Genomic DNA, 21,665 nt, shown 5'->3' with positions numbered 1-21,665 from the left:
GCAGTTTGTTGTAATACAATATTTATTTGACTGACTTCCTGGAGGGCTACAGGATTTTCTTCCAGGCATTTTTTGAAATTGGTAGCCAATTAGTGCAGTTAATAGAACATAATTGATTAACTTGATTTTAATTGGTTCCCTTTCTAAGATTCACTTAACCAGCTGCAACTTAACATTAAGTACACCCTGGAGCTGCTGCAAGTCAAAATGCCTCTTAATGATGGTGTCAAGATAAGCTACACTGGAAATGTCTGATGTGTCAGAGTGAGTGTAGACGGCTACAGTGGCTGCAGGTTGTTGCTGCAACCAATTTTATAATTACAAGTACGTTAAATTAGCAGCAGCCATTGACTACTAATTAAGAAAGTGGCAGGAATGTAAACTTGCATCCACTGAAGAAAAAACAAATTACAGAAAAACTCTGTAGTTAAACTTTAAAGCCCATTAGAGAAATCCTCTAAAGCAGGGGTGGGCAAAGTTGTTCCTGGAGGGCCGCAGTGCCTGCAGGTTTTTGTTCCATCCCAATAGCCTAATAAGAAGCACTTATTGCTCAAGTAACACTTCTGCTTCATTTTAGTTGACTCACTCGTTAAGATTTTCAACCCTTTTTGCTTATTTTAGTCTTAAACAGCTGTATTCTCGGTTTTCAATTGCTCCTTATTAGTAATAAAATTAGCAAATGACTAAAGAAAGCAGCAGTTCTCCATTTAGCTGGTTACCATTTACACCTGTGTGTATTTATCATACACTATTTGGTTTAATTAAATACTTGGAAGAAAAGTGAAGAGAAAAAAGTGAAGGACTGAGAATTGCTTATCCGTTTTAGACTTCAAATCATTTGGATGATATCCTTAGAAAGGAAAAAAAATGACCTGACATGGTAGAGTTACAGCACTAACGAGCCATGAAATTTAATTATTGGCAAGAATTGCTTTTTAATTAAGCAACTGGGTTGGATCAAAAACCTCCAGCCACTGCAGCACTTTGGGACTGACTTTGCCCACCCCTGCTCTGAAGGAACAGTAGTGTCTGGGCATTGAGTAACCATTTCAATCAAAGACCTGCATCTTTGGAGGCTCACAATAGACTGACTTGTGAAAGAGTGATCATTATTATCATCTGTGTAAAAATACTTATAAAGAAAGCAATATAATAGTTAAAAAATAGTTACACTGAATCATAAAATCTCACCATAATGTTTTTAGTTTTATACCTCCACTGAAAAGTTCTAGCTCTGAGCATTTCTGTGAAGGACAATATGGGTATTGCCATCCAGGGCACTCCTCTCATGCATTTTTAGACACTTGACTAGATGAGCTATTTTTCAGCTCTACTGTGTTATAGGGGTTTAATTTCTTTGTTTTGTGTCCTTTTTGTATATTTGTGTGTGATTTATTTCTGTTTGTTGCCTTTGTTCATCTGCTTTGTTTTCTATGCCCATGTTATGCGCCTCGTGTCTTGTGGATGGTTCCCCAAGAGGCAGGACCAGCTGCCCATCATTACCAGGGATGGCCCTCAGCCCTATAAAGGTGAGGATTTCCCACCGTTCCTTATAGTTCATTTTGTTATGAACCGAGAGTCCCCAAACACTAGAGTTTTGAAAACATTTCCAAAAATGCCCAATGGGGGGAATTTCCATCAAATCTTCGTTAGATATAAGGGAAAATGCATTTTATAAATGCTTTATAAAAAAATGCAAAAGAGAGTTCCAAAAGCATCCAAGTCCCAATACAGCATCCAAAGAATGGTCAAAAAACACAGCAAACAAGGTCAGGAATCCAGAAAAAGCACAAAGCACAGAGGAACACAAGAACACTCAATGCTCCCTGGCGATTTCAAGATGAACTACCTAAAACTGTGGGGAAAACCTCATCTTTACAGGACTGAGGGCAGTCCCTGGAGATGATGGGTAGGTGGAACTACCCACAAGGCACAAGCCACATGAACGCAGGCAAAGCAGATAATTAACAAAAGTAATATTAACATAAATAAGTGACACAGAAATTAACAAAAATGACATAAAACAAGGAATAGAACCCCCAGACAGGGGAGGAACTCTGGTTGAAATATAACATATTTTTTGCCAATATTTGGTCAACTTGTTTTTTGAATATTAAGTAATAACCAGAGTAATTAATTAATGATGAGCTGAAATGTCTGTAGCCCAAAAAGGAGTCTTCATCTTAAGCATGTAACCAAGGTTGAATTTTTGGTTACTCTGAAGGATAAATTCATGAACCAGCAAACAGGCTGAGCCAGAGCCACAGTTCCCTCATACTGTACAGAAAAATGCAAATTCCACTGTTGAAATTAGTGGGTGTGGTTAATGAAAGTGAAAACTACCTAAACATTTAGCCAAAGCTGTAAAGACAAACTCAAAGCTCAAGTAAGCGCACCAAGGATTCAACAGCCTAAACACTAACACAATTACACCACAGAATTATTCTTTGGTTTGAATCCAGAATTTTGGACAAACTAGAAGTGAGCAATAGCAAAATCTATATGGGGATTGTGATGTCTTACATCGTGACCACCATGTGACATGCGGTAGCAACCACGACGACAACACTCCATCGAAGAGTACTGAAAATGGTGGTGTGCTAAGGTGCAAAATATTTTTAGGTACCTGAAAATAACCTCAAAACACAAAAGTATATTATATTGAAGTGTATCAAAAAATAAATTATAGAAAACAGCAAAAGAACATGTGTATAATTCTTAAAAAAAACATTCAAATTTATGACATGGGCTGTAAGAAGAGATTGAGTACAACAGTAAGTGTCTGCGTTGGTAGGGTATCCATTCCCCTTCAGAAGGCAAGTAGCAGTGAGAACGCCTGGCTGACTATAATGTGTGTCTCTCATATCCTAAGGTTCGAAGTGTTTGGTTTTTCTTTCCACTTCAGAAAAACAGGAATTAATGCATCTACCAAGAAAAATAAAAAACAAGTGTAGATGTTGTGCTGAGCATAAACAGACTAAGGTACTTTAGGCATTTGGCGCAAAAGGAACAAAATGATTGGGTGAAGAAATGTATTAAGAAGCATCACCGTGGTCTGCTTGCACATGCACATTATCAGCTGAAGGAGTTATATACAGTTCTACCTACTCTGATAGTGAAATTTTAAAAAGAGGAGAAACCCATAGGTTTTGGAAGAAAGTTCTGTTACAATTATTCTATTCACTACAAATAATAATGCAATTGAAAGGAATTGTGTATTCTCTTCATTAATTTAGTGCATGTTAAAAGAGATAAGACACTACATATACTTACGTGTTGGTCTTGTTACTCAAAATGGCCATGTACTGGGGTCCCAGTCTGTTTCTAGTTATTGATATGCCTTGATCTTTTTCTATGCCACTTAGCAAAATGTTTGCACCATTGATGAGTGGAGTGCCAACCAGTCTATATAGTGCACTGTCATAGTCTTTGCAGCGCTCTAAAGTCTGTATGAAGAAAAAAAAAATCAAATACATGATTTAACATTTCTAAGCCATACTGGTATTCTCCTTAAAATAAGTGGTTGCTTTATATTTTCATGTAGGATGCAAGATATAAAAAATGACACCATTTCAAAGCATCCCTGTGATTGATATATCAAAATTAGGCTGATCTGTGTGTTTTAACACCATAGCCTACACAGATTGGTATATAGCATGTTCACAGTTTCGTTTTGATTGTGGGCTCAGGACTCACTGGTATGAAAAATGCAGGATCTCTTCAGGTTTATATGAGCTTTCTACTGCAGGCCAAAGTTCTATTGTGACAACTGGCTTTGTATGTGTTTGTGTGTCCTGGGAGGGACAATCACGTTAGTGTTAGTTTACATCTGCTACTGTCTCATTTGAGATGCCTTTACGTAGTCAAATAAGATAAACAAACCCCAGTGCTCATCTAAAATGACAACGGAGAAAACTTGCTCACTTTCTAGCTGTTTTGCTTCAGTGGCTGAAAAGCAGAAGGCTGCCAGTTTCATCAAAATGTCTAAAGTGCTGTGTGTGCATGAGAATGACAGTTAAACTGGCTGTGTTATAATTATGGAAAATTAACGTGTAAGAAATTGTTCTTATAGTTCTACACTATAAAACTGTCTTGAAATTATGTTCACTATAGGAAGGCACTATAATAGGGAAATGATGCATTGAATGATTTGTAAACAAAGTTTTTTAAACACAATAAAAGTATCTCTTATCTCTGTAAATTTAAACATGCAAAATTCTGCTTCTTTGCTAATCTTTAATCATGTCTTCATACTTACATCACTTTCTTTGCGTATATATCAACAATGTCAATTTGTAACAATGTTAATAATTTTTGACTGTAGGTACAGTCTTCTTCACCATATATTAGACAGAACGAAGAGCTCAGCTGAATCCCCCCTTTGCATATACACACTAATCACCTTCAGAGTTCATTTATCTATCCATCTTACGCCAATATGTACATATAAAATCTGCCATTAGAGTAAATCAATTCTTGTCCAACATGTGATCATGCCACAGGACATGAACTGAATATAAGGAGAGATAAGAGCATGGTGTTTTGGGTACACAGGATATCACCTGCCTCTCTGTTCTCTCAAGAGTCCGAACTGGCAAACCAAGAAGAGGAAAACCACAACCCTGGCTTAGCTCTACCCATTACCCACCTGTTCCATCCTCCTGAACTGTCTCCCCTCAGATTACCCTAACACATCTACAGTACAGAGACCTTAGATGAAGCCTGCCCCATGTTGTCCTGAGGCACTTCATTTTTCTTACACAAACCTACCAGTTGGATTTTCCCAACAGGGACACCAAACCTTCTTCAGTTTCCATTTGTTTTCTTACAGTAAACATTGGGCATATTGTGTTATAGTTTTAGGTTATGCACTTGTGTATTCTGTAAGTTTTCACATGGTTTTTACTATTTTCATAATATTAATGTCCACAGTATGTTATATGTTGCTGACATAGGAAATGAATTTCATATTATTGATAAATTACTATATTTTTATTATGATGTCTTTCCTATTTATCTACCTGTTGGTCTGTTAAAGTGAGACTTTCATATATAGTGCCTTTCATATCTGTCTATCTATCTATCTATCTATCTATCTATCTATCTATCTATCTATCTATCTATCTATCTATCTATCTATCTATCTATCTATCTATCTATCTATCTATCTATCTATCTATCTATCTATCTTAGGTGGACTGGTGCTTTCATGAATTAGACTCTTCACATATCCTAGTGTTTGTTATAATAGTATAACACAAAAAGATACACTATGAGAAGTTAGAGAATATGTCACAGTATGCTTTAGGTAGAGAAAGATGTAAATAAAATATGAATTAATCAAAAGTCTTTATATACCTGCTTGCTTGCATTGAACATCAATCTAAAGACTACACCCTGCTCTGTTACACTATAATAATAAATAATTGTCACTTTAAGCCTAACCCCCAGGCATGCTACACTCTGTGAAAGGCAGAGGTCATTTGTTCCGTACAATGCAGTATAAGCCAAAATCTGAAATGTATACCTTGTCTTAAGTTATAAAAATAAAAATCAGGGACTTGCCATTTATGTGTCCCTTGAATCAGCATTTTTATTAATAAATGTTACTTACTCTTCTCACAAGCCAGCTTACAGGAAGATTTCCACTCCTGGCAGCAACCATCGATTCCCACCAGCCTCCTGCATCTAAGTGAAAAATATGTAAAATATTTAATTAAACCAAAAGTCATACTGACTAAAAGGAGTCCTCTAAAAGTCTAAAACTGTGGAAGTAAACTTAAAAATCAGTAATGCATCCCAATGGCTTTACAAGTGCCCTTCTTTCTTTTACGTAACTTTCCCAAAGACAATAAAGGAAACCATGCTGTTAAGTTTCATCACTTAATGTTTTTAGGAAAATGGAAAAAACTCCCTACAATGCCCAATCTTTGACTGAAAACAGTGAAAATCTAAATCCTGAATTTATTCAAATAACTTTGAATAACATAAAACCAGATACCTGATAATAATTTCAGTAAATTTTTAAAAAATAAAACAGTTGTTTTTCTCCAGCACTCCTCTACCGCACTTGTCACATTCTCACCTCTTTCGTTGGCTGTAATGGCAAACTTGTAAGGCTTCATTCCATTCCATAAGCCTATGTAGCCTACAAATGTTGTTCCTTGGAAGACAACCTAGAAGATGGCAACACAACAACTCAATGCTTTGTAGAAACACAACTTTATAATAATGTTTAGTCGACTGCAGGTTCTTATAAACTACTCTGCAATTAAGTGTCAAAAAGCAGGGACCACCAAACTAGTGTTTGGGGAGTGAAGAAGACACACAGTATAGCCAGCCAAAGGTCCATAAAAGTCTGTATTATTACAAACACACCACAGGAATTGTTGGACTGGAATTGTTGTCTTGTATTTTTTCCATTCGTTTTTGTATCATTTGTTAATTATACTTTCTTGGTTGTTTTTGGCTTTCATTTTGTTAATTGCTTTCTATCATTTTTCTATTTTCTTATTGCGTTCCTCATTTGCTAATTGTTTTTTTATTAATTTGCTGTGCTCTCTTTGTCCACGTGAGGCGGGACCCCCTTACCATGCAGGTGTGCAGCCATGTCGACAGTCTCCAAGAGTATTGTATTTAGGCATCAGACAGGCCCCTAATCACTGTGAGTTGCTCCTCTCAGGGTGTAGTTTATAGGATGATTTTTAGGCCAGTGGCACAGTAAATCACTTTGAATTTTAGAGCATGTCAAATTTAATGCCTTAAGGTGCTGGATTTCATCAACTAGAGGATGTCAGGCTATATGACTAGGAATCACAGTCATTGACAGCTTACATGTCTGCCTCATGACCTTTTCGCGCAGGTTTCAAATTTCCAAAGTATCGCGAATTTGCCACATTTTGACAGGCAATTATTAAGTGGCCTCACATGGTCTGTATGAATGTTTCCTAGGTGTCAATTTTATAGAAGTTCTGATTGATTTTCTTGTTTATCTCCATCTATTTTGTTGTTTGTTCACCATTCTGCAGCATTGTGGATTTTATTCCCTTTAATAATTTTTCATTGTAGTTTTATTTATATGCTGTATCTATTGTCACACTTAAGATGGCACCATGTGGAAAGGAGGGTTGTGCTGTCTTTAACAGCATTTTTCTGCTCCTGTCTCCAGGTACAAAGAATCTCAGTCTGATAACCAATGATACCACTTCTTCTCCACCCAATTTTGGGGTCTGGACCCCGAAAAAGACCCTGATAGGACATTGGTTTGAGACGCTTTAGGGAACACAAATACATCATCCTTAGCGTTGTCCATTAACAAACAAACAAGGTTTTCCTGCCAGCTTTTTCTCACATCTCCAATCTGTTCCTTTCACACTCTTCACTTTATTTCTAACACTTCTGATATTACCTTCTATTCAATGTTATTTAATGAGCTTTATTTTATGAATTCTGTTCCCTTTTGAATATTTGGTGAGTAACACTAAGCACACGAAATGCACCTCAGCTTCATCAAGTTCAAGCTATTGTGTGGTGAAACCTTTCCTACCAGCATCCAGAACAAGGCAGGAACCAAAGCTGAAGAGGCAACTAACTAGTCTATTACAGGAGAATCTTGCACATGCACTCACATAGAGCCAATTTTGAGCCACCAGCTAACTTAACATGAAATATTTTTAGGTTGGGAAGGAAAACAAGAGGATCAGGAGAACAACTTGAGCAGAGATGGGGAGAACATACAAACTCTACACATTGACTGGACTGAGATTCAGACTCAGGTCTCTGGAGCCGTGAGGTGGTATAGCTAACCACTGTGTCACTGTAGTGCTTTAGTAGGCATTATTATTATTTAATTGTTTACATATTTGTAGTGTCCTGTGGTGGGTTGGCACCCTGCCCGGGATTGCTTCCTGCCTTGTGCCCTGTGTTGGCTGGGATTGGCTCCAGCAGACCCCCGTGACCCTGTGTTCGGATTCAGCGGGTTGGACAATGGATGGATGGATGGACATATTTGTATTTTAACAGGTATAAATTTGCATTCATTTATATATTATAACTTGTAACATCTATATTAGAGGTTTATTAGGTCCTTATTGTCACGAGTACAGAGGATACTGAAACTCTAACTTGCATGTGATATTTTACATGTAACATGTCACCAACCCTTTGATTCTGTGTTTAGTGAGTACAACTGCCTTACCTCAAAACTTTATCTTCCATAAATGAAAAATCTCAGAACATATGGTCAGAGTTAACTTACAAAATTCTGGAGCTGAATTATACTGGTGCTTCCTAATGGCTTCAAATAGAGTTATAAGAAAAAAATTAAGAAAGGTACCTCTAATGTTAGTTTGTTGGTACTGCCATTAATTAGTGTGTTGTATTATTTTTCACTCAATAGCCTACCCCCGGGGTGGGCAATGTCGGCCCTGGAGAGCCACAGTGGCTGCAGGTTCTTCTTCCAACCCAGTTTCTTAATGAGAAGTCAATTACTGCTGATGAAGCGCTTATTGCTTAAGTGACATTTTGATGCTTCATTTTAGTGGTCTCGCTTGTTAAAGGTCTCCTACCCTTAATTGCTTATTTCAATCTTAAACAGCTGCATTCCCTGTTCAATGTCTCCTTATTAGCAATAAGACGTAAAGACAAAGCAGCCAGCAGTTCTCCATCTTTCTTGTTTCCATTTACATCTGTGTGTGTTCATCATGCACTGTTTGATTTAATAAAACACTTAATAGAAAAATGTGACAGACTGAAAATGATCCTTTTTAGGCTTCAAATCATTTGGATGATATATCTGGAAAGGAAAAAATCTATGATATAAGAACCTTACATTGGAGACTAACAAGCTATAAAATTAAATAAGGTCTGTGATTGGCAAGGACTGCTTTCTAATTAAGCAGTTGTGTTGGAATGAAAATCTGCAGACACTGCGGCCCTCCAGGAGCAACATTGCCCACCCCTGGCCTAGCCCATTTAATTTTGCTGTGTTATCAATGCTTGGTTTTGAAATTAAACTGAATGGCAATCCTTTAAGTTTCTAAAGGTTTTCATGAACGTGACAAATAAAGGCCTTGGCCTGGTTTTGGCTGTGTTCTCTCATTAAACAGCAGTGATGTGAAGAGACGAGCAGGACAAATAAAAGCAAAGCACTGATTGAGATGTTGTGCACCTTCCTACAGTCTCTGACGCTTTCTTTGTTTAGTCATTTTACATTTTTGCTTGTTCTTCTTATTCAAATAATGCAATTGTGTGTCTCCTGCCTGCCCCTGTTCTTCTCCTCGTTCTTGTTTTTGAACATGTTGTTCCTCATGATCTGTTCAACTATTCTGGCACATGTCGCCAAATGGATCCAACGTGGCCATTGAAATTGTGCTCCGGCACTGTGTTGTGTATTCGTGTGTTCTGTTAGCTCAACCAATCCTTCTGACAATACAGGAGTTCAACACAGCCATGTCAAATCTTGTCTTCAAAGTAGAATTACATAGGGATTAAAGCAGGGGTCATCAATCATGGTCCTTGAGGGCCACAGTGGCTGTAGTTTTTTGCTCCTACCCAGTTACTTAATAAGAAGCACTTATTGCTCAAGTAACACTTCTGCTTCACTTTAGTTGCCCCACTCATTAAGATTTTGAACCCTTATTGCTTATTTTAGTCTTAAACAACTGTAGTCTTGGTTTTTTTTTTTTGCTCATAATTAGCAATAAGATGCAAATGACAAAAGAGACCAGCATGTCTCCATTTAGCTTGTTTCCATTTACACCTGTGTGTATTTATCATGCACTATTGGGTTTAATTAAATACTTGGAAGGAAAGTGAAGAGAAAAAAGTGATGCACTGAGAATAACTCGTCTGTTTTAGACTTCAAATCATTTGGATGATATTTAGAAAGGGGAACAAAATCCAGGATATGAGAATTACCTGACATAGCAGAGTTAAAGCACTAGCAAGCCATGAAATTAAATTATTGGCAAGAATTGCTTTCTACTTAAGCAACCGGGTTAGAACAAAAACCTGCAGCCACCGCAGCCCTCCAGGACTGCGATTGAGGACCCCTGGATTAAAGTCTCTTTACCACTCCTCGCTCCTCCTTATGCTAAAAATGTAAAGAAGAATGAAATATGATTATATCTGTATTATTTAATTTGTCTTTGGTCCAATTTTATGGATGAGTATTGTATAATCATAAATGTCCCACTGATTGCTGTTATGGTAATACATGAGTTATGTTTTAGTAAGTTGTATGGCCCCAGTGAGAAATGCTTGCAAATTTCTAGTTTATTTTGTCTGTTGTATTTAAGCAAATGCAATACCTTGCCCCTCCTAACAAACTGGACTTCAATCGTCAGGTTCCTAAAGTCAGCACTATACGTGTTGTCAAGATTTCTTCCATGAAAAATATGCCCATTAGAATCTTGTGCAATAATGCTGGTGCCATCCCTGAAAAGAACAAAAAAGCAAACCACAATAAGTAAAAAGTCCAACACAGAATTAATCACACTGCAGCATTTCAGAAGAGAGAATAATTCATGTAGAAAATGTAATAGCATTATTAATGAGTGTGCCTACAGTGACACTGATAACTAAAGCGTAAAAGAGCACTGACCGAGCAAAGCCACATGGGTCATGCAGAGAGAAGACTGATGTTGATAGCTCACTGTGGACAGTTATTCAAGATATGCACTCATTTTTGCTCCTGACTGGAAAATTGCAAATAACTGTCCAATGTGATCTAGTGGACTGAAACTGTTTTTTTGTCATTGAAATCTTTATTCTGCATGTAATTAATATATTTTTATTTATTTATATTTAATTAATATATTTTTTTAAAATTATTTATCCATTTCTCTCTTTTTTACTTGCTGGCTGACAGCAAAGAGGTGAGACACTGTATCACAAGAGACTCCGTAAGTACCAGAGAGTGTAGTGACGCTTTGTACATATACTGTAGATATGCCAGATCTGCAAAGCTTCTGTGTGTCACTCTTGTTCTGGAAAGGGAAGGCTTATTTTAGGCGAATCAAGACAAGAATTTTCAATATGAAATCTAAAGGAATGATTTGAGACATAAGGCTACTTTTTTGTGTGTTTTTGGTTTCTTGCTGTTTTACTACTTCTCTGGTAAACAGCCTTGCCTTGTTACAAATACAACCATTAGGTTTAGTGTATTGTAAATGTCTCTCTTCCAGTCAAAAGTATATTCATGAATAGTTTTGATAAATAAAGATCAACTCCATGTCTTGATAACTTAATCCAACACATTATGAAGAAACAGCACAGTAATATTTGAACGAACAGCACTTTGGCGGCAAATTCTAAACACTGGTGTCAAGTATTAGCCCAAGTTTCACCCGTGGCCCCTGTCCTCATGAACCATTTGCTACTAACGACGCCCATCACATTAATGATCCCGGCCATTCAGCTTACAGGCCAATCATATGAGGTGAAGATATGAGATTTTAAAGAGGATCACATCTTTTGAAAGGGCACAGCGGTGCAAGGGTTGCAATTCCTACCTCACAGTTCCTGGGTTCAAATCCATGTCCAATATTTCTACACTTTCTAAGCAAAGTTGCAGGATTAAACAAACAACAATTAAGAAGTCGCAGGACAGAAGTGGCATTAGTACGATGGAGGCCTTTGTTACTTTAAAATGAGCTCTTCAACCAGAAGATGGGAGCTTAATTGAAGCTGGTTGAGAGTAAATGTCACAACGTTTTTCTTCACATAGACTAGGGGCTTTGCCCCCTGCTCGCTTCACTTACCAACCCTCCCCCCAGCCTGCGCTATGCGCCAGCCATTTCGTGTCTCTTCCTGCTCACGTGTGTGTATTTCACTTTTGCCAAACAACAAATCTTTTAATTCTTGCACATACGCGTCTTCATTGGGAAGAAACACTACTTTTAACTAATGGCAACACGAATTAGACGATCTATAAGTCTCCGACTTAAAATTTAAATCCAAACAATATATTCGATCTTTTTTCGCTGTTCCGTTATTTCACCCAGTAATAATTTCCGTTTGTGGCAATGCGGTCTTTACTATCCATTTTTTTGAGACTTTTGAATTTTAGTACTTTCATTATCTCTAACCTGCTCTACATATGTATCACGCCAACGTTTTGAATTCTTTACGACGTTCTACTTTGTCATCTACTCTTTGTCTTTTATTTCCGGGCGCGGTTAAATCTCTTGGCATAAAGTCGCATGGGACGTGAAAGTGTCTCTCTGAAAAAGGCAAGTCTCGTCCTAGGCTAAAAAAGTCTCGTCTCGTCCCAGGATTTTTTTTATTATAATAGCGAGATATGAAAAATGTGTTTCCATGTCCCCTCCTTTAACCGTCACCTTATCGTGGTGGAGGGGTTTGCGTGTCCCAATGATCCTAGGAGCTCTGTTGTCCGGGGCTTTATGCCCCTGGTAGGGCCACCCAAGGCAAACTGGTCCTAGGTGAGGGATGAGACAAAGAGCGGTTAAACAAACCTCCTATGAAGAAAAACCATTTTGGACGGCGTTTTCCCTTGCCCGGACGCGGGTCACCGGGGCCCCACTCTGGAGCCAGGCCTGGAGGTGGGGCTCGATGGCGAGCGCCTGGTGGCCGGGCCTGCACCCATGGGGCTCGGCCGGGCACAGCCCGAAGAGGCAACGTGGGTCCCCCTTCCCATGGGCTCACCACCTATGGGAGGGGCCAAGGAGGTCGGGTGCAGTGTGAGTTGGGTGGTGGCCGAAGGCGGGGACCTTGGCGGTCCGATCCTCGGCTACAGAAACTGGCTCTTGGGACGTGGAATGTCACCTCTCTGAAGGGGAAGGAGCCTGAGCTAGTGCGCGAAGTTGAGAGGTTCCGGTTAGATATAGTCGGGCTCACCTCGACGCACAGCTTGGACTCTGGAACCAATCTCCTTGAGAGGGGCTGGACTCTCTACCACTCTGGAGTTGCCCCCGGTGAGAGGCGCCGAGCAGGTGTGGGTATACTTATTGCCCCCCAACTTGGAGCCTGTACATTGGGGTTTACCCCGGTGGACGAGAGGGTAGCCTCCCTTCACCTTCGGGTGGGGGGACGGGTCCTAACTGTTGTTTGTGCGTATGCACCGAACAGCAGTTCGGAGTACCTACCCTTTTTGGAGTCCCTGGAGGGGGTGCTAGAGGGCATACCTTCTGGGGACTCCCTCGTTCTGCTGGGAGACTTCAATGCTCACGTGGGCAATGACAGTGAGACCTGGAAGGGCGTGATTGGGAGGAATGGCCCCCCTGATCTGAACCCGAGCGGTGTTTTGTTATTGGACTTCTGTGCTCGTCACGGATTGTCCATAACGAACACCATGTTCAAGCATAGGGGTGTTCATATGTGCACTTGGCACCAGGACACCCTAGGCCTCAGTTCGATGATCGACTTTGTGGTCGTGTCGTCGGACTTGCGGCCACATGTCTTGGACACTCGGGTGAAGAGAGGGGCAGAGCTGTCAACTGATCACCACCTGGTGGTGAGTTGGCTTCGATGGTGGGGGAGGATGCCGGTCAGGCGTGGTAGGCCCAAACGTGTTGTGAGGGTCTGCTGGGAACGTCTGGCAGAGCCCCCTGTCAGAAGTAGCTTCAACTCCCACCTCCGGCAGAACTTCGACCACATCCCGAGGGAGGTGGGGGACATTGAGTCCGAATGGGCCATGTTCCGTGCCTCTATTGTTGAGGCAGCTGACCGGAGCTGTGGCCGTAAGGTGGTCGGTGCCTGTCGTGGCGGCAATCGCCGAACCCGCTGGTGGACACCGGCGGTGAAGGATGCCGTCAAGCTGAAGAAGGAGTCCTACAGGACCCTTTTGTCCTGTGGGACCCCGGAGGCAGCTGATAGGTACCGGCAGGCCAAGCGGAATGCGGCTTTGGTGGTTGCTGAGGCAAAAACTCGGGCGTGGGAGGAGTTTGGGGAGGCCATGGAGAATGACTTTCGGACGGCTTCGAGGAGATTCTGGTCCACCATCCGGCGTCTCAGGAAGGGGAAGCAGTGCAGTGTCAACACTGTATATGGTGGGGATGGTGCGCTGCTGACCTCGACTCGGGACGTTGTGGGTCGGTGGGGGGAATACTTCGAAGACCTCCTCAATCCCATTAACATGCCTTCCAATGAGGAAGCAGAGCCTGGGGACTCAGAGGTGGGCTCCCCCATCTCTGGGACTGAGGTCACCGAGGTGGTCAAAAAACTCCTTGGTGGCAGGGCCCCGGGGGTGGATGAGATACGCCCAGAGTTCCTCAAGGCTCTGGATGTTGTAGGACTGTCTTGGCTGACACGCCTCTGCAACATCGCATGGACATCAGGGACAGTGCCTCTGGATTGGCAGACCGGGGTGGTGGTCCCCCTCTTTAAGAAGGGGGATCGGAGGGTGTGTTCCAACTACAGAGGGATCACACTCCTCAGCCTCCCTGGAAAAGTCTATTCAGGGGTCCTGGAGAGGAGGGTCCGTCGGATAGTCGAGCCTCGGATTCAGGAGGAACAGTGTGGTTTTTGTCCTGGTCGCGGAACAGTGGACCAGCTCTATACCCTTAGCAGGGTCCTGGAGGGTGCATGGGAGTTTGCCCAACCAGTCTACATGTGTTTTGTGGACTTAGAAAAGGCATTCGACCGTGTCCCTTGGGGAATCCTGTGGGGGGTACTCCGAGAGTATGGGGTACCGGCCCCCCTGATAAGGGCTGTTCAGTCCCTGTACGATCAGTGCCAGAGCTTGGTCCGCATTGCCGGCAGTAAGTCGAACCCGTTTCCAGTGAGAGTTGGACTCCGCCAGGGATGCCCTTTGTCACCGATTCTGTTCATAACTTTTATGGACAGAATTTCTAGGCGCAGCCAGGGTGTTGAGGGGGTCCGGTTTGGTGGGCTCAGGATTGGGTCACTGCTTTTTGCAGATGATGTTGTCCTGTTTGCTTCATCAGGCCGTGATCTACAGCTCTCTCTGGATCGGTTCGCAGCCGAGTGTGAAGCGGCTGGGATGAGAATCAGCACCTCCAAATCCGAGACCATGGTCCTCAACCGGAAAAGGGTGGAGTGCCCTCTCAGGGTTGGTAGCGAGATCCTGCCCCAAGTGGAGGAGTTCAAGTATCTCGGGGTCTTGTTCACGAGTGAGGGAAGAATGGAGCGTGAGATCGACAGGCGGATCGGTGCGGCATCCGCAGTAATGCGGGCGTTGCATCGGTCTGTCGTGGTGAAAAAGGAGCTGAGCTGCAAGGCGAAGCTCTCAATTTACCAGTCGATCTATGTTCCTACCCTCACCTATGGTCATGAGCTATGGGTAGTGACCGAAAGAACGAGATCGCGAATACAAGCGGCTGAAATGAGTTTCCTCCGCAGGGTGTCTGGGCTTTCCCTTAAAGATAGGGTGAGAAGCTCAGTCATCCGGGAGGGGCTCAGAGTAGAGCCGCTGCTCCTCCGCATCGAGAGGAGTCAGATGAGGTGGCTCGGGCATCTGATCAGGATGCCTCCTGGACGCCTCCCTGGTGAGGTGTTCCAGGCACGTCCAACCGGGAGGAGGCCCCTGGGAAGACCCAGGACACGCTGGAGGGACTATGTCTCTCGACTGGCCTGGGAACGCCTTGGGATTCTCCCGGAAGAGCTAGAAGAAGTGGCCGGGGAGAGGGAAGTCTGGGCATCTCTGCTCAAGCTGCTGCCCCCGCGACCCGACCTCGGATAAGCGGGAGACAATGGATGGATGGATGGATGGATGGTGTTTCCATGTACTAAGGTAGACAGAAGTAGTTTGTAAAACCTGTTGACTTCATTATATTTTGCAAAAATCAGGAGGATAGGGAATGGCAAGTCATTTAGGGCTAAATGGCCTGTTTTTATCTTCTACTAGTTGCCTCATTTTTGTATCTTGCCATCTCTTCTTGTTTTTACCAATTAACTGTACTTTCACCTTTTCAAATTAATAGCCTTGAGTTGGTGTATGTATATTTATTAAATATCTACCCTGTATACAGTATATATACATCTACAGTATCTTTTTCTCCCAAATTATTTTGACACAAAGGAGCGCTAGCTTACTCTTCATGCCTGGACCTCTGCGACACTGCAGCCTCTTTCGAAACACTACCCTGAAAAAGCAAGGGGTGGGTCAGGATGACACAAGTTTGAATTTTATATTTCTACGAGGGCAATCCCAAAAGTAAGGTCTCCAAAGCGGTGGGGACGTAGAGGAACTGTTCGTACGGCTGTTGGCCACACTGTTGTGATTGGTGCTTCCTCCACTCCCAAACAAGCACGCGCGGCTTCGCTAGGATGCTCAATCTTGGCTGGCAGCCGTTGAAAATGGAGCTCCTGTTGAACGCTACCACCAGTGTGAAGTTCGAGCAGTTATTCGATTTTTGAACACAAAAGGCGTTAAACCGGTTGAAATTCATAGCAAATTGACGGAAGTGTATAGACAGTCGTGCATGGATGTCAAAAACGTTCGCAAGTGGTGTAGAGAGTTTACAGCCGGTCGTACTGAAATTCACGACGAACAAAGGAACGGGAGGCCATCAATTTCCGACGAGACAGTCGCGAAGGTTGAGGAAAACATGCGTAAAGATCGGCGGATCACTCTGGATGCTCTCTGCACCCAGTGACTACCACCTGTGCCCTAAGTTGAAAGAACATTTGTCCGGAAGGCGATTCTGCTCCAACGAAGAGGTGAAAGATGAGGTTCAACGCTTCCTGAAGGACATGGCAGCGAGCTGGTATGACATGGGCATTCTAAAACTACCACAGCGTCTACAAAAATGCATCGACCGAAATGGCAATTATGTAGAAAAATAAATAATTCTTTAACCTTTAAAATGATGTAAATATTATAGAAAATAAACGGTTGTTTGTATTTCTCAAAAAATAGGAGACCTTACTTTTGGGATTGCCCTCGTAGTTACTGATGATTTGTTCATATTTCCAGCTGTACTTATTCCCTTATTTTTCCCTGCAAGGTGTAAGCCAAGCACTTTTGATGAGTGAAACATATATAGTGCACTTTAAATTATTTATTCCACTGTTTCTTAATTTTCTGAACCAGCTTATTCCATTTCTAGAGACGTCTAGTGCCTATGAGCCATAAGAAGAAACATGAAACCTCAAAAATTGCTTTGATTATAAACACACACATTTTAAAGTATATAACACATTTCTTATTTTCATTACAGTATGCAGACAAATGAGACTCAAAATACTTTTAGAATCGCACTAACACTTCTAATCACATACCTAAATGTTGTACGCTCATAAAGAAAGTTAAAGAGCATTATATCAGCGATATCCGTTTTCAACTCCTTTGCCAGTCCGACGATTTCCTTTTTCTGGCTTTTGGGCAGTCGAGACAATGCCTTTACTGCAATCTTCCTTGCAAGAAAATACATGTTCTCTGGCTGAATGGACCTCCTGCATAAATCAAAAGAAAAGTCACAGGTATGTTTCTGTTTTTCTCACTTTCATAACATATTACTGTAAAAGTTCAACACTGCCATCCTAAATTCAAGGAAGGTCCAACTCAATGCATACATAATAAAATAAAATAATTGTGAGTTCATCTCACAAATTGTCTTTTAAAGGTCATTGGTTCTGCATTTATAATAAATGAATATTAGCTTATTTTTATAATTATGTTTCTAAAAGGCCTTATATAAAAAAATCAAATGCATAATTATTTTTCTTACCTTGCGAGTGTTGAAATGCACAATGGAGTGATTCAACACAAAATTTACATAAAAGTAGTAATGGTGGTGATGCAGCTAGTAGGACAGAGCATAAAAAGCAAGCTTCTCTGCCAAGTTTCTCCCTACAATCCAAAGATATTCTGTCTGATGGTTTGGAAGCTAATATTGACTGCGTGTAACAAAGAGTGTCCAGATAAACCTGCAGCCTGCCATCTCCAGGACTGGCTCTTGACTTGTGCTCTAAGAGTGCAATGAAATGAATGTTAACTAGTAGCGTACTGGACTTTCAGGTGCTGCTTCACTTGCTGTCTCCATCTCAATGTGTGACTCTGAGCAAGTCAATTGACCTGCATGGTCTCCAACACAAGTGTGTGAATGGCAAGAATGTGTCCTGATCTTGTGAGTTGCCTTGAACAGCAGTTCCCAAACTTAGTCCTGGGAATCCCACTGGGGATGCAGGTTTTGTTTAATTGGACTCCTGACCTAATTATGTGAGCTGCCTTTTTACAGTTTTTCTGTTTTTGAGTCAATGTGCAAACTTCAAAACTACATTTGGTTATTTTGTATTAAGATGTACTAAAACGTTATGTAGGGATAATGTAGTTTTTAAAAAAAAAAACAAAACAATATTTTCATCCCTGTGGTGGGCTGGCGCCCTGCCCGGGGTTTGTTTCCTGTCTTGTGCCCTGTGTTGGCTGGGATTGGCTCCAGCAGACCCCCGTGACCCTCTAATTAGGATATAGCGGGCTGGATAATGGATGGATGGATATTTTCATCCAGATTTTAATTCTGCTTTTCCAGATATTTTGGTTATTTATTCCATTATTTTCTAACTAGCTGTCCTTCCCTCCTAAGACAGGTTGACGTCCAAGTAATCAACACAGATAATATATTTAATAATATTTAATATTCATTAGAAATAGAAGTAGAAATAAAATGGATTGGATTTTCTATTCCAACAGATGGCGCATCACATTGTGAATTTCCCCTTGGGATTAATAAAGTATCTATCTATCTATCTATCTATCTATCTATCTATCTATCTATCTATCTATCTATCTATCACAAACATTTGTAGTAATAATACAAATTTTTGTGACGAACGATCTGTTGGAATGATAAATACAATGTTTTATTATTACAAATGTTTGTGATGCACCACCTGTTGGAATGACAGAGACTTTTACTAGATGTGCTACCTGCCTAGATGGGCTGAAATCTAAGTAATCAATGTAGACCTCAGTGTTAACTTTGCAGTGCATCATATCTCTACTTTTTGCCATTTGGTATGGGATTTGTAAAAGCATTGTTAATGTCTGTGATGCGGCATTTATTGAAATGACAAATTCAATGCACTTTGTTACTAAAAATGTTTGTGATATGTCATCTGTTGGAATTACCAAGATATCAAATGTGGACGGACACACAGATACTTATCCTTTCAAGGTGGATTAGTAGGTCTGATGCTAAAGTAGTTACTGCCTTTCATCATTCAGTGTTGTTTGCCCGAGTGTCTGCTCTACTTCCTTTTAATTGTCATTATTAGGATACAAAGGGAGCAAACTACACAAAAAGGGCAAAATAATAGGAAAACACCAAAAGAGAGATAAGCATTTAAAGCTATAGCAAAATTAGAAATGTTTCTAAATGTCTTATGCACGTAAAAATCATTTTGCTGTGTTTTTTGAATATGATAAAAGAGAAGTGAAAAAAAGACCAGCTAATTAAATGAGATCAGTTATTACCAGTAGTTATCAGTGAATCTGGTTGGACTTTAACACCTGCAGCCACACTGTGTTCCCAGAACTGAGTTTGGGAACCACTGGCCTAGAATAAGGGGGCCAGCCAAATATACAATTATAATAAAATCAGTTTTAGCTTTGGGACCCCTATAAGTCTGAGGACGCTTCCTGTAAATGTGACTGATGCCCCATCATTTTCAACATTATAATCAAAGCTGAATCTCTTCACCTTAAACTCGTCAGCTAATATGGCTAACCAGGGTAACTAATGTTCTCTGAGCCATCTTATAGCCACCATGGCTGCTTGTTGGTCTGTTTTGTGACAAGGCACTTTAATCTTTGGGCAGATGCTTAGAGTGAGCCTGATTTCTACAACATTATTCTACAGTATATATTTGAAATGTACACTTTCTGTGTTACCTGGTGATTACTGTATGGTTTTTTCTTCTTGACAATCCTTATGGCACACTCAATATTTCTCTTTTAAGAATAACACTGGCTAAATAGTTTACAAGACAATAAATCCTGTTACAGTGACATTCTCCTCAATCGAAAGCCATGGGAATGCCATGATCTGCTCTGTACAAAGTTACAATGAATCCGCACTAAAGTAAGGTAAAAGTAACGCTCCCGACCTTTTACTGGGCCCACTTAATCCAAGGATTGCAGGCAGATGGAGGTAAAAGCAACAGCATCGGGCACAAAGGTAGGGAACTACCCAGGACTCTAGGCACTGTGACACATAGCAAGTTGATTTACAGTGGCCAGGTAACCTAAGCTGCATGTCTTTAGGATGTGCGGTGGGGAGATTACAAGATCAAACAACACCCAGACAGACATGGGGAGCACAGCAAACTCCACACAGATAATAACACAGAGGCTAAGTTCAGGCAGTGTGATGCAGAGGCACTAACAGGTCAGACACACGACTAAGGGATACTAGAATAGAGTTTTATCGGGGTTTCGGGATTTGAGAGCACAGGAATAAGGAGTACACCAAGTAAGCTGATTTATGTTTTCTATTAAATAACATGAAGTTCTATATTTGAATACATTTTGACCGTTTCATTTTGCCTGAAGAAGGGGCCTGAGTTGCCTCGAAAGCTTGCATATTGTAATCTTTTTAGTTAGTCAATAAAAGGTGTCATTTTGCTTGACTTCTCACTGCATACTGTCCAGAAATGCAAGTAAGAATTTCACTGTGTTCTGCACACGTGGTATTTTTAAATCATTTATCACTGTTATTACTACTACCTTCTGGGAAGCAGCAGGCTTGATTTCCTACCTCTTCACAGTAATGATTGGCTATATTTGAAAACAGCTTGAATTCAAAGCTGATGAAGTGTAAAAGCTGGCACAGTTTAAGGATTTTTTAATTTGTTCTTACGGGTATCCATATTGCTGCGATGGACTGGCACCCTGTCTATCACTTGTACCCAGCGATTGCTGGGATGGGCTCCAGCTTCCTCACAAACCTAATCTGAATAAGCAGGTTTGGAACCGGAATATATGGATGGATGGCATGCACATTGGTCACAAATTGTGCGCCCATCAGATCCAAAAAGTTAGCTTGTTTTAAGCTGTAATTAGCAACAGGAGCTGTCGTTTAAGAGAACAAAAAATAAGCAGCCACAATCAGTACCCCAGACGGAGTCTAAGAAACACTCTGTTATAAAACAGAGAAAATGGCATCAGAGGTTAAAGAAAGAAATGACTTGTTAGGATAAACTTACCTCGCTAAGTCAGAAATGGCTGTTCTTACTGCTGTAGCATCTATGATTTTTGAGAGGCCCTTCCAACGGTATGAAGATGGCCTTTTCAGCTCAACTTTGAATGTCTTTGCTGGAAAATCTGCTGAGACAAAACTGCACAGCAACAAGATTCCCAAGAACTTCATCCTCAGCCTTAGCATCAGGAAGGTGCAGGAGGAAGAATGATGAGCGTAGATCTCTCACTTTCTTTATATACCGTATGCTTCTGGTTGTGTTGCAACCTTTTCCTTTTTAAGTCCTGCCTGTGTTAAATAACAAATGACTGCCATGCACTTCTTGCAGTGTAATATTTTACTCATTCATATTTGCATTCTTGTACTGTTACCTCTTGGATCTAGCGTCCTGGGTTTAAATCCTGCTGTCTCTCCACATGCAGTTAATAACTGCTAGCTGAGTTCTTCAGTTTTTCTCTCACAATGCCAGGTTGATTGGCAATTGTAAACTGCCCAGTGTCATTGTGGGTGTACACAAGCAGACCTCGACTGGCTTGGCATTCTCTT

General features: G+C 41.1%; 1 protein-coding gene across 1 annotated transcript in view; it reads right to left on the bottom strand.

The window, feature by feature from the left end:
* LOC114652112 (N-acylethanolamine-hydrolyzing acid amidase-like) overlaps window positions 1–21,334 on the bottom strand; it is a 28,849-nt gene extending 7,515 nt beyond the window's left edge. The window contains exons 1-6 of the mRNA XM_028802310.2: window positions 21,127–21,334; window positions 17,203–17,376; window positions 10,311–10,437; window positions 6,086–6,176; window positions 5,615–5,688; window positions 3,274–3,446 (exon numbers count right to left, since the gene is read on the bottom strand). Coding sequence (XP_028658143.1) covers window positions 3,274–3,446; window positions 5,615–5,688; window positions 6,086–6,176; window positions 10,311–10,437; window positions 17,203–17,376; window positions 21,127–21,305 — 818 coding nt within the window. The 5' untranslated portion in view covers window positions 21,306–21,334. The remainder of the gene's footprint in view (window positions 1–3,273; window positions 3,447–5,614; window positions 5,689–6,085; window positions 6,177–10,310; window positions 10,438–17,202; window positions 17,377–21,126) is intronic.
* Window positions 21,335–21,665: the final 331 nt, after the last annotated feature.

The sequence above is a fragment of the Erpetoichthys calabaricus genome, chromosome 5, assembly GCF_900747795.2.
Source record: "Erpetoichthys calabaricus chromosome 5, fErpCal1.3, whole genome shotgun sequence".
Classification (NCBI taxonomy): Eukaryota; Metazoa; Chordata; class Cladistia; order Polypteriformes; family Polypteridae; genus Erpetoichthys; species Erpetoichthys calabaricus.
Note: the sequence above shows the minus strand (reverse complement) of the source record. Positions and strands in the feature narration are given on the sequence as shown.